Source organism: Delphinapterus leucas, chromosome 1 (assembly GCF_059928025.1).
Source record: "Delphinapterus leucas isolate spDelLeu-1000000601 "Yukka" chromosome 1, BTC_Dleu_Yukka2, whole genome shotgun sequence".
NCBI classification, from domain to species: domain Eukaryota; kingdom Metazoa; phylum Chordata; class Mammalia; order Artiodactyla; family Monodontidae; genus Delphinapterus; species Delphinapterus leucas.
The window spans coordinates 129,310,763-129,325,564 of NC_143129.1; the positions used below are offsets into that span (position 1 = coordinate 129,310,763).

The 14,802-nt window shown below is 38.7% G+C and overlaps 1 protein-coding gene across 11 annotated transcripts in view; it reads left to right on the forward strand.

The window, feature by feature from the left end:
• The first annotated feature begins 12,984 nt into the window (after nucleotides 1-12,984).
• The window catches only part of PTGER3 (prostaglandin E receptor 3), an 80,930-nt gene continuing 79,112 nt past the window's right edge, over nucleotides 12,985-14,802 (forward strand). For 8 of the 11 annotated variants that reach the window (XR_016394970.1, XR_016394971.1, XM_089920947.1 and 5 more), the window contains exon 1: nucleotides 12,990-14,303. Coding sequence is in view for 8 of the 11 variants with exons in the window: in XM_089920947.1 (XP_089777073.1) it covers nucleotides 13,410-14,303 (894 nt within the window). In the remaining 3 variants the exon portion in view is untranslated. Of the gene's footprint in view, nucleotides 14,304-14,802 lie in introns of all 11 variants that reach the window. The other 3 variants (XR_016394966.1, XM_089920962.1, XM_089920967.1) reach the window with 3 other exon arrangements.

Consider the following 14,802-nt stretch of genomic DNA (forward strand, 5'->3'; position numbering starts at 1 on the left):
TAAAACTGTCACTTTATAGCATTCAACAAGTATCCCTTTTAACTGCCAAGGGTTCTTAAATTTCCATGTAGAATCCTTCATCTAAACAACATTGAATGGTTGGTATCTGGTAACAAATGTTCAAGTTCAGAGCAAGCAAGCATAAGACCATCTCTAGGCATGCTTACCAAGGTAAAACTAATCTTTGATTTTTTTTTTTTTTTTCTCTCTCATGTCTTCTTGATATTTGGCATCCACAGCTAGTGTTGTAGATGCTGGTGAGAAGGTAGGGAATTTCTCCCTTCTGCCCCACCTAACAATTTTGACATAATCGTTAGTTGTTTTGTTTTGTTTTTTAATAGAAATAGCATTATAGCTTTCCTGAACTGGAAATAGTTTTATTTCTGGAAAACAGTGGAGAGTTTTAATTTAAAGACAATTTAAGGTATATAATAGTGATTTGCAGGCTAATTCTTTCTGTCACCTTTACATACTATAGTATATCATCCCCTGTTTTACAAAAAGGAAGATTACAGTTTAAGGAAATTAAAAACTTGCCCAAGGGAGCCATAGGAGTAGCATAATGGGGATTCAACCCCAAGTCTGATGGCAGATTTCAGTATTACCTCTAATAACAACCAAATAACATGTTTGAGAAGATAAATGTTAAGCCAAAATGGTCAGATGTTTTTTAATCTGATTTAGTAAGAAGGTGTTAATTTCAGTCATTTATAGGTAGGTAGATTGGTAGACAGGCATACTATTTTGAAATATCTTTAAATATACAGGAAAGTTGCAAAGGTTGTATGGAGAGTTCCCATATACTCCCACCGAGTTTCCACCGTGGTTAGTGTATTACCCTGTGATTTTGTCAAAACTAAGAAACCAACATTCATGTATTACTGTTACTTACAATCCAGATTTTGTTTGAATATCAGCATTTTTCTATTACTCTAATCCAGGATACCATATTACACTTTTTTGTCACATTTCTCCAGTCTCCTCTGGTCTGACAGTTTTTCATTCTTCCCTTGCTTTTGATGACTTTTGACAGTCATGAGGAGTACTGGCTGGTTATACTTTAGAATGTCCCTCATTCTGAGTTTGTCTGGTTTTTCTTGTGATTAGACTGGAGTTGTTGGTTTTTAAAGCAAATACCACAGAGGAAAAGTGCCCTTCTCACCACATCATGTCAGGGATACATGATATTCCTATGACATCACCGGGGATGTTAACCTTCATCACTTGATTAAGGTAGAAATTGCCTGAAATCACCATTGTAGTTCATTTTTTTCCCTTAATTTATTCCATTCTTTGGAAGCAAGTTACTAAGTATAGCCCACCTTCAGAGTAGGAATAGAGAGAATTCAACTCTACCTCCTGTGGGGGAAGGCTGTCTACTCATATTTGTAATTCCTCTGTTACAAAGATTTGTCTCCTATTTATTTACATCTGTATGGACTTCCACATATTTATCCTTTAAGTGAAAGTTCAATGCTATGTTATTTTATTGCTCAAACTGTTCCCAGCTTTGGCCATTGAGAGTCCTTTGACATGCCTCCATTCTCCAATAGAATGGAAGGAAGGAAAGGAAGAATTGTTGAAGAGGGAGGTTTATCATCAAGTAGGTGAGGGAATAGAATCTAGACCTGTGGTGGTGGTAGTAATGGTAGCTTTGACCTTATAGTATCAGGAAGGATGAATCCAGGTAGCATTAGAGCCAAGTTTATAGTCACTGAGAGTGACCAGTAAACACAGTTGGGTTTTTTTCCCCAGCCACATTGAACCACATGGATACTTACAGGAGGTTAGAGGGTGTTGAAGCATTGCACACAGATAAAAGATGAATGTGTGATAACTCATAGTTCCCAAATGCCTGTATTTAGCAAAATAAAAGGCACTAGCATAAGAAAAGTATTTACAATAACTGGTAACTTCCTAAATACATAAATGAATGATTAAAGTGTATCTAAGATGAAGAATGCTATACAGCATTATCCAAGAGAATAAGAAGACCTGGGGTTTGAAGCTAAAATATATATATGACAACCCCTTTCCCATAATCTCAAATCTAGTGGGGGAGTGCTTTTATAAAAATACTTCATGGTAGAAATAAAGTCTGCTAAAGTGGGAAAAAAATCAGTCTTGTCTGAATGAAGAGGCAAACTCTCAAGGAATTGACTTGAGCAGTCTTGAAGGACAAGTTTATTGAAGAATAAGGTGAGCTTTAATTTCTATCTACACTCTTCCCCTGGAGTCAAAGAACCAGATTTGAATTTTTACATCATGGTGCCTGTATGACCTTGGACATTGTTATGCCTCGCACACAAGTATACAGCAAATATTGGCTATTAATTTCACTCCCTACTTATGTGTTCCGTTATTTCATATACACTAATACTCAAATGTTTATTTCCTACTTACTCCTTTCTACAGCACCAGATCCGTTTCTCTCACTGCCTACTGTGTATCTCCTTTTAAATATCAAACAATTCCACCATACCTAAATTCTCCCCATGCAATCTCTCCATCAAAATAATGTATTTCACATCAATAAACACCATTATCAGTTACTTTGGGGATCCTCTTAGATTTCTCTTTTGCCTCCCAACTCCATACCAAATAAATCTGATTTACCCTAGAATCGATAGTTCTTAACTCTCAAGCCTGCACTGCTCCATTACTACTATCACTGCTTTGGTTTATGGGCTAAGATAACTACAGTTGCCTCCTAAATGGTCATTTGGCCTCCAGTCCTGTCTGGCATATATAGTAGGTTTTCCACAGTATTTGCTACATGCTATTTAACCAAGCAGTGATCCTTTCATTACTCATACCAGAGTGGTCTTATTAACAAGCAGTTTCTGTTCATGTAATTTCCTTGCTTAACATCTTTCCTATGGGTTTCAGGATTAAACTGAAATCCTTTGTGTCACCGTCCCTTCCCCCAGCCCTGTCAATTCCAGCAAGCTTGGGCACATAGCCTATATAGCTAGCCACATGAGCCATGCTGAACTACTTGTGATAGATTTTCATCCACGTACAGGCTTCCTATGCCTGAAATGCCCTGCACACTCATTACCATCCCTTTTTCACTTGGACTTCATGACAATTCAGAACACTAGGATGCCATCCCTGGTTCCTGAGTTTCCATAGGAATTAGGTGAATTTCTTGAAAGGCCTTACCCAGTATTTCTGGCCCTTTCAGTGTACTCTCACAGCAAGCACTCGGTGTTTGGCAAGGGTGTCAGTATCTGTCATGTTTCTTACAAGGTTTTAGTAATTTTTTTTCATCCAGTGCTACTAATGAATGCTTATTCTTTACTGGAAAACATTTGATTGCAGGAGTTTTTTCCTGAAGTTATATCATGACAGCCAGTTACCAAACAGGTCTCAATTTTTTTTTTTTCTATTAAAATTTAATAGGTCCATTTCTTCACAAGCTGATAAGGTTTGAATTTACTTATCCAGCTATGCTTCAGTGTAGTATAGAATCTAGAAATTGCATGTAAACACTGTTCATTGTCCTCAATGTTATATTTAAAGTATGCCAACTTACGTTTATTGTAAACAGCTTAGATAAGGTTGGAAACAAAGCCTCACTGGTATACATTTTGAAATCTGTTTTAGTTTCTTTTTATATCACCAAGGACAGAAGCACTAAAAATTATTCTGGAAGTAAGATTTTTTTTGTCAATTATTGATTTTTTCCTAACATGTCTCTGCAAAAATACTAACCTAAGCAACTTTGCTTATGAATTGGTAAATTGAGTTCCTTTAGAATGTATGACTCTTGAACTAAGTGCATTGGGGTGCATCATATGCAAAATAAGCAGTGAATTTAAAAATTAGCCATAGTGTTCTGGTGTAGGACCAGATAATAGAGGTCAAAATGGTTTAGTGTGTATTAAAATAACTGTCATAAATGTACTTGGGTATTTAGAACAGTAAACGTATTACGTACTACTTATAACCATGTTTAATAAGTGTGGCTTTAAGGCCTTAAAAGCTTTTAATAGAAGAAAATAGTGTAAAATATTATTCATTGATAACTACACCAGTGAAGTTCAATTTACTGGCAAAAATGATTTGGACATTTATTATTAGAAAAGTAAATTATGAGTTATTTGCTCCTTAGTGAAATGAAAACCTGAAAATCAAAAATGGAAGTGGTTTGGATGAAACGAGTCTGACAAATTAGTCTTTAATTATATTAATCCTCTTAGTGACATTATTACCTCTGTATACAATCTACCTGTAGACTTCAAGCCTGCTGAAAATGTTGCCTTTTCAATGATTAAATACTTCACATCAGAATTCTGAGCAGGGAAGATAAATCATCTGCATTCTTGTAATTTGGAATCTGCAGCTATTAGAGCTTAAGAATTTTAATGTGATTCTAGTGACCATGATCAGAGAAAATGAAATATTTGCAACTCTGTAAATGGTGTGGTTGGAATCACAAAATTGCGTTGCCCTATATTACACTGTTCTTAATACATTGGAATCACCAAAAAGGAAAGGTCAAAAAGTGTTTAGTTCATTTTCTACCAGAAATGAAGACCACATAAGTACTTCTCAGGCTACGTATTCAGTGCTGCAGTACCTGTAGTACTAAAACCCTACAATGGAAAAAATGCTGAGAGAAGATTGGGACGTTTCACTTGTAGTAGTTATGTTTTAATATTTTCCCCAAATTAATAAATGAGTTTAAATCCTTTCAATTAAGTTAAATCCTTGAGTTTAAATGCTTCTCACAAAGCATTCCATATCAAGGTCTAAGCATAGACATGAAGAAAATTAGAGCAGAACTATTCATAATCAAATTGTTTAAAGCCTGTGATAAAGATGAAAAGCAGCCAGAGAAAAAGATGTTTATACAGAAATGGTAAGAATGACAGCCAACATTGTCAGAGCAACGCAAACCAGATCGTGCAATTACCAGCCTATTCTATATTTACTCCTTCAAGAATATAAAAACAAACTTTTCAGTTACTCAAAAGCTTTATCTCTAATACAAAATATTGAGATTCTTTTGGCAGAAGAAAACTGGTATCAGATGGAAATTGGGTCTACACAAATAGCACAGAAAGTGCTATGTGGCTAAATACAGTTATGGGTTTTTTTCCCACTTACTATTTAAGTCTCTTTAAAAGGTAATTGTTTAAAGCAAATACACTGTGAGACTTCTATGTACGAGTAAAATATACAGCAAAAATTGCTCACAGGTCCAGAGGGGAGAAATGGAAGTGAGCTATTGTAAGGTTATATACAAAGTTACAGACATCTTGAAGGTAGTCTGGTTAAGAGAGATGCTATGAAAGCAACCACTGAACATAACGAAGAGTTATACATAATACACTTATAAAGGAAGGAAAAAGTGGAATCACAAATAATGCAAAAGGAGGTAGAAAACAAATAGGCTTGTAGGTTTAAACCCAACCACATCAATGATTGCATTAAATATAAATGATCAAACACCCCCAATTATAAAGTACTGATTGTCAAACTGGATAAATGAAGCAAGACCTACATGATCTTACAAGAAACCCACTGTAAACAAAGACAAATAGGTTAAAAGTGGAAGGGTGGAAAATACTATAATTCTACTAAAAACTGAGAGCAAAGAATAGAGGTAAAGAATGTCACGTCATAATAGGTCAATCACAAAATCATAACAATCTTAAACGTTTATGAATGTAGTCTTAAAAAATATATGAAGCAAAAATTGATAGAACTGCATGGCAAAAATAGGGAAATCCAGAATTAGAGATTTCTACACTTCTCAGTAATTGATAAAACAAGCAGGAAAGTCAGGATATAGAAGATGACAAACTATCAATCAACTTGACCTACTTGATATTTATAGAACACACTACCCAATAACAGAAATCGTTCTTCTCAAATACACGTGGGATATTTATGGAGATAAACTAGAGCACAAACAAGTATATACATACTGTATGATTCCATTTATATGAAGCTCAAGAACAGACATTTAACGTGATGGAAGTCAAAATAGTGATTACCTTGTGGGGCATTGTGCTGGTTATTGATTGGGTCGGGGCACAAGAAACCTAGGTTGCTAGAATTGTGTATAAATCTGGATGGTGGTTACAACTGTGTATATATGTTTTTAGCAATCACTGATCTATAGAGTTAAGATTTTTGCACTTCGTGTATGAATGTTATACCTCAAAATAGTATTCACCTAGAAATACAAATAGAATAGAATAAGGAATTACAGAGAAGAATACACACCTATATAGGAATTTTAAATAACTTTTATTTGGGGAATAATTTTAGATATATAGAAAACGTACATACCCTTACAGTGTTAATATTTTACATTACCATAATACATTTGCAAAAACCAAGAAATCAATATTCAAACATTACTGTTAACTCCAGATTTTTTTTGAATTCCACAAGTTTTTCCACTAATGTCCTCTTTCTATTCCAGGATCCAGTAGAGGGTGGTACATTGCATATAGTTATGTCCCCCATTTTCTTCTGGTTGGTGACATTTTCTCATTCTTGTTTTTCATGACGTTAACAATCTTAAGGAGTACTGGCCAGGTATCCTGTAGAATGACCCTCATTTGGGGTTAATCTGTTACTTTCTTTTCGTGATTAGACTGGAAAGATTACTACAGGAGTGAAGTGCCCTCTCATCATCACATATCAGGAGGTGCATAATATCCATATGACATCACTGGTGATGTTAACCATCACTTGGTTAAGATAGTGTTTGCCAGATTTCTCCATTGTAAAGATACTATTTTTTTCTTTTCATACTATATCATTTAGAAGTACAGGCATACCTCGGAGATGCTGCAGGTTCGATTCCAGACCACCACAATAAAGCGAATATCACAGTAAAGTGAGTCACACAAATTTTTTGGTTTGCCAGTACATATAAAAGTTATGTTTATGCTATACTATAGTCTATTAAGTGTGTGATATCATTATATCTAAAATACAATGTACATACCTTAATTTTAAAATACTATATTGCTAAAAAATACCATTCTCTGACGATGCAGGATTGCCACCAACCTTCAATCTGTAAAAAATGCAGTATCTGCAAAGCTGAGTAAAGCAAAGTACAATAAATTCCTGAAAGTCATGAAGTCAAGCATACCCTCAAGGCGCAAGGGGCATTATGCTTCAGTTCTGGAGGGGGGAATATCTACATATATTAAGGAGGTTTGCCTCCTCTTTCCCATTTATTTAATAAATCAGTACGGACTTAATGTATATTTATTTTATACCTGGATTACATTCAATATTACATTATATATTTTGTTGCTCAAATTGTTCCAGTTGGCCATTGGGAATTCTTTCAGGTTGGCTTCTGTGTCCCTTGCACATGTCCCCATCCTTTTGTCTTTTGAGCACTTCTTTAATTTTTGGTAATACAAGATGCCCTAGGCTCACGTTATATTTTCCCTGCCACAGCCATAAGTCAGCCATTTCTCCAAGGAGCCCTGGTGGTTCTTACTGGAGAATGATATTTAGAAAGCAAGATCTAGATTCTAGGCTATATGGACATTTATTATTTGATAAAATGGTATTTCAATTAAGAGAAGAATTATGATTTAGCTAATAAATGGTGCTAGCTATTCATATAACCCATCAAAAAAATTAAGCTTCTGTCTTATTACCATTTGCTAAAATGTAAGAATTTAAATCTATCTGATTAAAAGGTATGACTATTAAAGCAATATTTTCCAAAATGTAACTTGAGTGTAGAAATTAAGAAGGAGAAACTTTCTTAAGCAGTAATCCTAAAAATCATAAAGGAAAAGATGAATATTTTTCTGAATAAATTTTTTAAATATGGTAATAGACATTACACAAAAAGTAAAAAAGGAAATGATAAGGTAGGAAAATGAGAAACAGGCGGTGTCTAACTATCCAAGGAGCTCCTGCAAATTAATAGCATGATGATAATCCAATAGGAAATGCACAAAGATCAATTAGTCGAAGAGGAAGTTAATAGACATGTGAAAATGGATTTAACTTCACTAGTTAGGGAGATCCAAATTAACCGTAAAATATATTTCATTCAGATTGTATTTCAGACAGCAATAATATACAGAGCTGGCAAACAGAGAAGCAGAAACCCATGTATTTTGAGTGGATATATCTTTGTATGAGCATGAAGAAAAATCTGAAGGAATACACCCCAACCTGTTTATATTGGTTAATTTGGGAGTGAAAATGAGGACGAGGTAGAAGATATCATTAACCTTTAAAAATGTAATCTACATGCTGTTTAAACTTTTTTTGCTTAGCTTATTTTGTTAAAATTTAAAATGATAAAATCAAGGTAATTAAAAAAAAAAAAAAGATTGCAGTAGATTAGGTAAACGATGGTAGTGACCTGAACCAGGATAGTAGCTGTGGAGATGGAGACAAGTGAATGTACCTGAGATATATTTTGGAATTAGAATTAATATTACTGGATGATGGATTGGAAGACAGTGATAATGGAAAACAAAGACTCAAGGATGGCCATTGGATTTCTGGCTTGAGTAAGTGGATGGTATTATTATATACTGCAATGGGGAAGCCTCAGGTAGAACCAGGAGTGGGGAAGAAAATTTGAAGTTCCGTTTGAACATTGAGGTGTCAATGGGCTATCCAAATGGGATGACAAATAGTCAATTGGATATATGAGGCTGTAATTCAAAGGAGAAGTATAGGCTGCAGATATAAACTTGGGACACATCAGTCCTCTTCTAAGGATTTATCATGTAAATATAAGATATATATCATGTAAATATAAGATATATACACCAATATATACAAAAATGTTATTGTACCATTGCTGCTTATAGCAAAAATTATAAATAACCCAAACATTCAGAAAAAATGTGTTAGATTATTCTTGGTATTTTAAAAGATTATGAAGAATTTCTATACAAACTGACCAAAGAGATAATCACATTTTGTTAAATTTTTAAAAGCAAAAGACAAAAAAATAAGTTGCAGGAGTACTTCCAGTAACAATGGGTAGGTAAAGAAATCACAAGGATTTTTCTCCTGTTTTAATCTAGAAGATTTATAATTTTAAAATTAAATGTAATTACACTTAATGTATAATCCATTTTGTGTGTGGTGTAAAATAAGGATTGTATTCATTTTTACTTGCATATAGGTACTGTATCCAGTTTTTCCAGCACCATTTGTTGAAAACATTTTTCTGTATGGAATTACCTTAATACTTCGCTGAAAATTAATTGAATTTGTATTTACATGTGTGTGTATACATATCTTTGTATCTATATCTCTGTATATCTATATTTATGTATCTATAAAAACATAGATATACTAAGAAACAGCAGCAGCTGTCTATCACAGGAGAGAAAATGTTGGCATTTTGAATCCAGGCACTGCCAGAAGAAGTCCCCCAAATCAATAATCCTCAGAAGAAAAAAAGTGGAATCCACGGTCACTACAGTATACGAACTTCAATGTCCAGTTTTCAATTAAAAATTACTAGGCATGTAAAGAAACAGGAAGAAAAGTTTGGAGAAAAGGCAGTCAATAGAAAAGGACTCAGGGTACCCAGATGTTTGATTTAGAAAAGACTTAAAGCATCTCCTTTATTTTGTTGAAGTGCTAATTATATTGATTAATGTTTGAGTGCTACATCTACCTTGGGTTCCTGAAATAAATCTTATTTGATCATGAAAACTACATATTTTTTCCACTTTTTCATGAAAACTGTACATTGTTTTTAAAATTGTGTTTCATATAAGATCCTACCTCCATGGCAAATCACAAAAGCCACTGAGATTAGCATTCTTTCTTCTGTTATTTTGGGTAAAAAAAAAAATCAAGAGTTTTGCACTAAAATATAAGCTCCATAAATGTAGAGACTTTTGTGTTTTTCTTTTGTATCCCTAATGACTAGTATAGTGTCTGACATAAGAGTAGGTGCTCAATATTTATTGAATAAATGACTTAAAAACATGCTGAAATTAGTAGTTGGCTCTGTGGAGTAAGAATTGCAGAAAAGGGCCTGATTGTATGAAACTAGTTATTAATTTTTTTATCTATATCTATTTTAAGATTTCTTAATAGAAGTTCAGTAGAAGTAAATAGAATAAATTCATCAACACTAGCTAAATATTGACATATGTCATGAATTTTTAAATTTATTTATTTATGGCTGTGTTGGGTCTTCGTTTCTGTGTGAGGGCTCTAGTTGTGGCAAGCGGGGGCCACTCTTCATCGCGGTGCACGGGCCTCTCACTATCGCGGCCTCTCTTGTTGCGGAGCACAGGCTCCAGACGCGCAGGCTCAGTAATTGTGGCTCACAGGTCCAGTTGCTCCGCGGCATGTGGGATCTTCCCAGACCAGGGCTCGAACCCGTGTTCCCTTCATTGGCAGGCAGATTCTCAACAACTGCGCCACCAAGGAAGCCCTGTCGTGAATTTTTAAATGTAAGATACAAGAGGGGATTTAAATTTATGGATTAAAATTACTTCTAGGGCATAATATCAGTTAAAAATATATAATGGGTGACTACATGGCCTTAAAATCTTTTTAAAGATTTTGAATATGTGGTCTTTCAATTATCTGACTCTATAACTTTAATCCTCACTGGTCTATTGATTAAGCAGACACTCAAAGGAAAACAGAATGACCACAGTTACGTATTAATGATTTAGGCCCCTGCGAAATATATCAGAGGTCGCTAAGCAAAGCGTATTTGTTATTTACAGATTGCATAGCATGTTATTAACCTTTTGGTCACTAGAGGGTACTGGTGTTTCAGACCAAGGCAATTCAGACTTTTTTCTACTCTGACACCAAAAAAATGCCAATCAGAATCCAACTGCCAGCATTCTATTGTGTGACTCTTCAGATCCCCCAAATTACTTGTTTGCAAAGTGAATAGCTACAACTTAGGATGGGATGAAGCAAAACACCAAAAGGAGGAAAGTGTTACACAAAAGATCTTAAATGCAACACATTTAAAGCATTGGTGTAGAGGTGAGTTAAGAGAGGCTAACCATAATTCTTCAATAACTGTATGTCCTTATGCTTGTATCTCTTATGAAATCTAATTTGTGTATACTGCAATGGAGGAAACAAAAGTTTCAAAGAAGTCAAATATTCATAAAAATGAGAATAATTTTTGATGTAACTGGCTTTGCTTTCTTTGATGTATGAATCATAAAAAGGTCTTAAATTTTAAAATAAAATACATAGTCACACTAGAATTTTATTGCTGTAACATTAAATTTTGACATGTACTTTCATCCCATTGTTTTGGATAAAGCTTGTACCTAAAAATACCATCAAAATTATCTTACTTTTCAAAGGACATTTTAGAAAAACATTTTCCCAAGTATGGGTTTGAGAGTAATTAAAACTAATAAGACAAAAGTTTGGGGAAAGATTTAAAAGGTAAACCACTTCATTCCTTCCTAGCTATTGTTCTCATTAGAAACATGACATTTTAAAAGAGAAATAAATTTCAAAAGTGTAAAAAAATTTTAACAGTAAAACACAAAGTGAAATTAGTGATATGATTGATGTATGTTGTTAAAATAGAGTTTACATTACATTTTTGCTTTTTTCTCCTTTAAAAACTATATAGCCCTATAATGATTTTTTCTTTTTTCAAGCTCTCATAAAGAAAACAACAGCATAGAAAGAAAGAATGCAGGGGAACATATTCCATTCTCATTTACTACCACTGATTTACACCCAATAAGAATATCAACATGAAGAACTGAACTGACCGGGGCTTGCTCTGAAAGTCAAGCAGAAGTCTGAGTAATGGTCTTCATAGTGCTATATGATTAGGTCTAATTTCTTAAATATGAGGAAAAATGAAGTTTGTAAATTTTAAGATCTTTTCATTTCCCGGTCAAGATGAAGAGGCAGAAAAACCAGGCTTTCCCTAGATTTGAGAACAGCTGGTCTTACCACTGATTTTCACCTGTTGAGAGTGGTTATGGTACCTATGTAAAGAAAACTGTGCTTCAAATAAGAAGATGGAGACTGGAGAATTGCTGAAGGACTTGGGCACATCCTTTAACTTCATGGAGCCTCAGTTACCTCACCTTAAAAGGGGAATAATAATAATAGCAACAGGACCTTGGAGGATGTCTGAAAAAAAATGGGAAAATTGTTGTGAAACATAAAATATTGGCTTAGTAAAAGATGTTATTAGGCGATTATGCCCATTTTCACTAAATGTGAAGGCCTACATAATATCTAAATGCAGTTTCCAGTCCTAATTGCATAGGAATGGGCCAGGGGTGGAGAAAGATGGTTGGAGACTTTGTAAGAACTTGCCTTTTCCCTCCGCCCCACCCCGCCTTCACTCCCAAGGGCAAGCAGCCTTTGATTTCAATATCTCAGATGCACTGAGATAGTGCAAGAGTGAGGTAGTGAGTGGCTGCCACCTGCCTCTAGTCACTTTTGCCCTAGCTAACTTTTTTTTTTTTTTTTAATGAAGGGGAAGAATTTAGGCGGGGGATGGGGGTAGGTTGGTAGTTGGGATTTCTTTATTTTTGAATTCGACCATCTGATTTTATTTTGTTTTCCTGTACCTATCCCCTTAAATCTCGAGGCACTATTAGTTTTATAATTTCAGTGTGCCCCTGGGGACAGAGCAACTTGGTCCGCTCATGATCATGCTAGAGTCCCGAAGCAGAAAGGGGAAAATGTTCAGGCTCATCTATGCAACGGGAGAGTGTTCTGCTTAGATTGCTCAGCGTCAGGTGAATGACACTTGCCAGGGTTACAAAAGAGCTTCAGGAGGAAGACCTGGTCCTTGCACAAGCGTCTGTGGATGGAGAAGGGGGAGGGCCGGCGCTCAGGTCCGCCTTGGCAACTTGGCTGAGGTGGGGTAGACCAGGGAGACACTGTAGCCCCCGCCGCCCACGGACGCTCTTCTGGCAGAGAACCGGAGGAGGCGCGGAGCCGGGCACGGCGGCCTGGCTGGGCGTCCGCTCTGGCCAGGAGTTGGAACATTTCGAGAGGAGTCCTCCGGGGGATTTGCCGAGCCCAGGCGGCCAAGGCATTGGTCGCGCAGCAGCCGAGAGAGACGCTCAGTTTCTGTCGCATCCCCTCCCACAGCACTTTGGCCGACACCCACGGGCGCCCCGCCCCCCTCGGGCTTATAGGACCGGCCGGGCACCTCCACACGCCTGGGAGCCGGACGCATCCCGGAGCCGACTGCGCGGCTGCCTGTGTCTCCGGAAAGCCCCGCCGCCGCCGCCGCCGAAGTGGTGAAGTGAGGCGGAGGCTGAGCCCCGCATCATGGAGGGCAGCTCCGCCGCGGCCCCAGCCCCAGCCCCAGTCCCAGTCTCCACTGACAACCGCCGCCTCCCGCGTCCGGTCTGCCAGTTCTCGTCGCTGCTCTCAGGGCTCCGTTCCTTCCTCACCTCGAAGACAGTATGAAGGAGACGCGGGGCCATGCGAGTTCTCCTTTCTGCACGCGCCTCAACCACTCCTACCCCGGCATCTGGGCGCCGGAGCGCTCCGCTGAGGCGCGGAGCAACCTAACGCGTCCCGCGGGGCCCGGCGAGGATTTCGGCTCGGTGTCTGTAGCCTTCCCGATGACCATGCTGATCACTGGCTTCGTGGGCAACGCGTTGGCCATGCTGCTCGTGTCTCAGAGCTACCGGCGCCGGGAGAGCAAGCGCAAGAAGTCGTTCCTGCTATGCATCGGCTGGCTGGCGCTCACCGACCTGGTCGGGCAGCTACTCACCAGCCCGGTGGTCATCGTCCTGTACCTGTCCCACCAGCGCTGGGAGCAGCTCGACCCGTCTGGGAGGCTGTGCACCTTCTTCGGACTCATCATGACCGTCTTTGGGCTCTCTTCGCTCTTCATCGCCAGCGCCATGGCCGTCGAGCGGGCGCTGGCCACCCGGGCGCCGCACTGGTACTCGAGCCACATGAAGACGAGCTCCACCCGCGCCGTGCTGCTCGGCGTGTGGCTGGCGGTGCTCGCCTTCGCCCTATTGCCGGTGCTGGGCGTGGGTCAGTACACCATCCAGTGGCCCGGGACGTGGTGCTTCATTAACACCGGGGCAGGGGGCAATGGGACTAGCCCTTCGCACAACCGGGGCAACATTTTCTTCGCTTCCTCCTTTGCTTTCCTGGGGCTGTCAGCGCTGGCAGTCACCTTCGCCTGCAACTTGGCCACCATTAAGGCCCTAGTGTCCCGCTGCCGGGCCAAGGCCACGGCGTCGCAGTCCAGCGCCCAGTGGGGCCGGATCACGACCGAGACGGCTATCCAGCTCATGGGGATCATGTGCGTGCTGTCGGTCTGCTGGTCGCCGTTGCTGGTAGGTAGTTGCAGGGCGTGGGGAGTTCGGGGTGGGAGCGTGCGCGCCGGCGGGCAATGGAGACTTTTGGAAATGGCAGCACCTGCAGGGATGTGTTTGCAAGCACAGAACTTTGGAGAGCGCTCTGCTTGTGTCATCTTGGTCGCGGCTTCAGAGCTGAGCTCCTCACTTACTTGCTGAGACCCTTCCAAGTGCCAGGCATCGCATTAGGCTCTGATTGTACACGCATGGGGACCACAGGGCTGCTCACGTTCTAACGGGAGAGAGTAAGAGGATACCCAGGTATCATTTCAGTGCTTGTGCAGAAATAGAGGTTTCTCCCGGGTGCATTGGGAGCAGGATGGCGATGACAACGGTAGCTCGGTGCTCTGGGTTTTCTCCTATTTCAAATACCTCTCGCAGGTTGAGTCGATTTTCAGTCTGCAGAAGTACTTTACCTGCGACCCACTGCAGACAGGCACAGCCGTCTTGCAGTCTCTGAGCCACTGCTTGCCCTCCC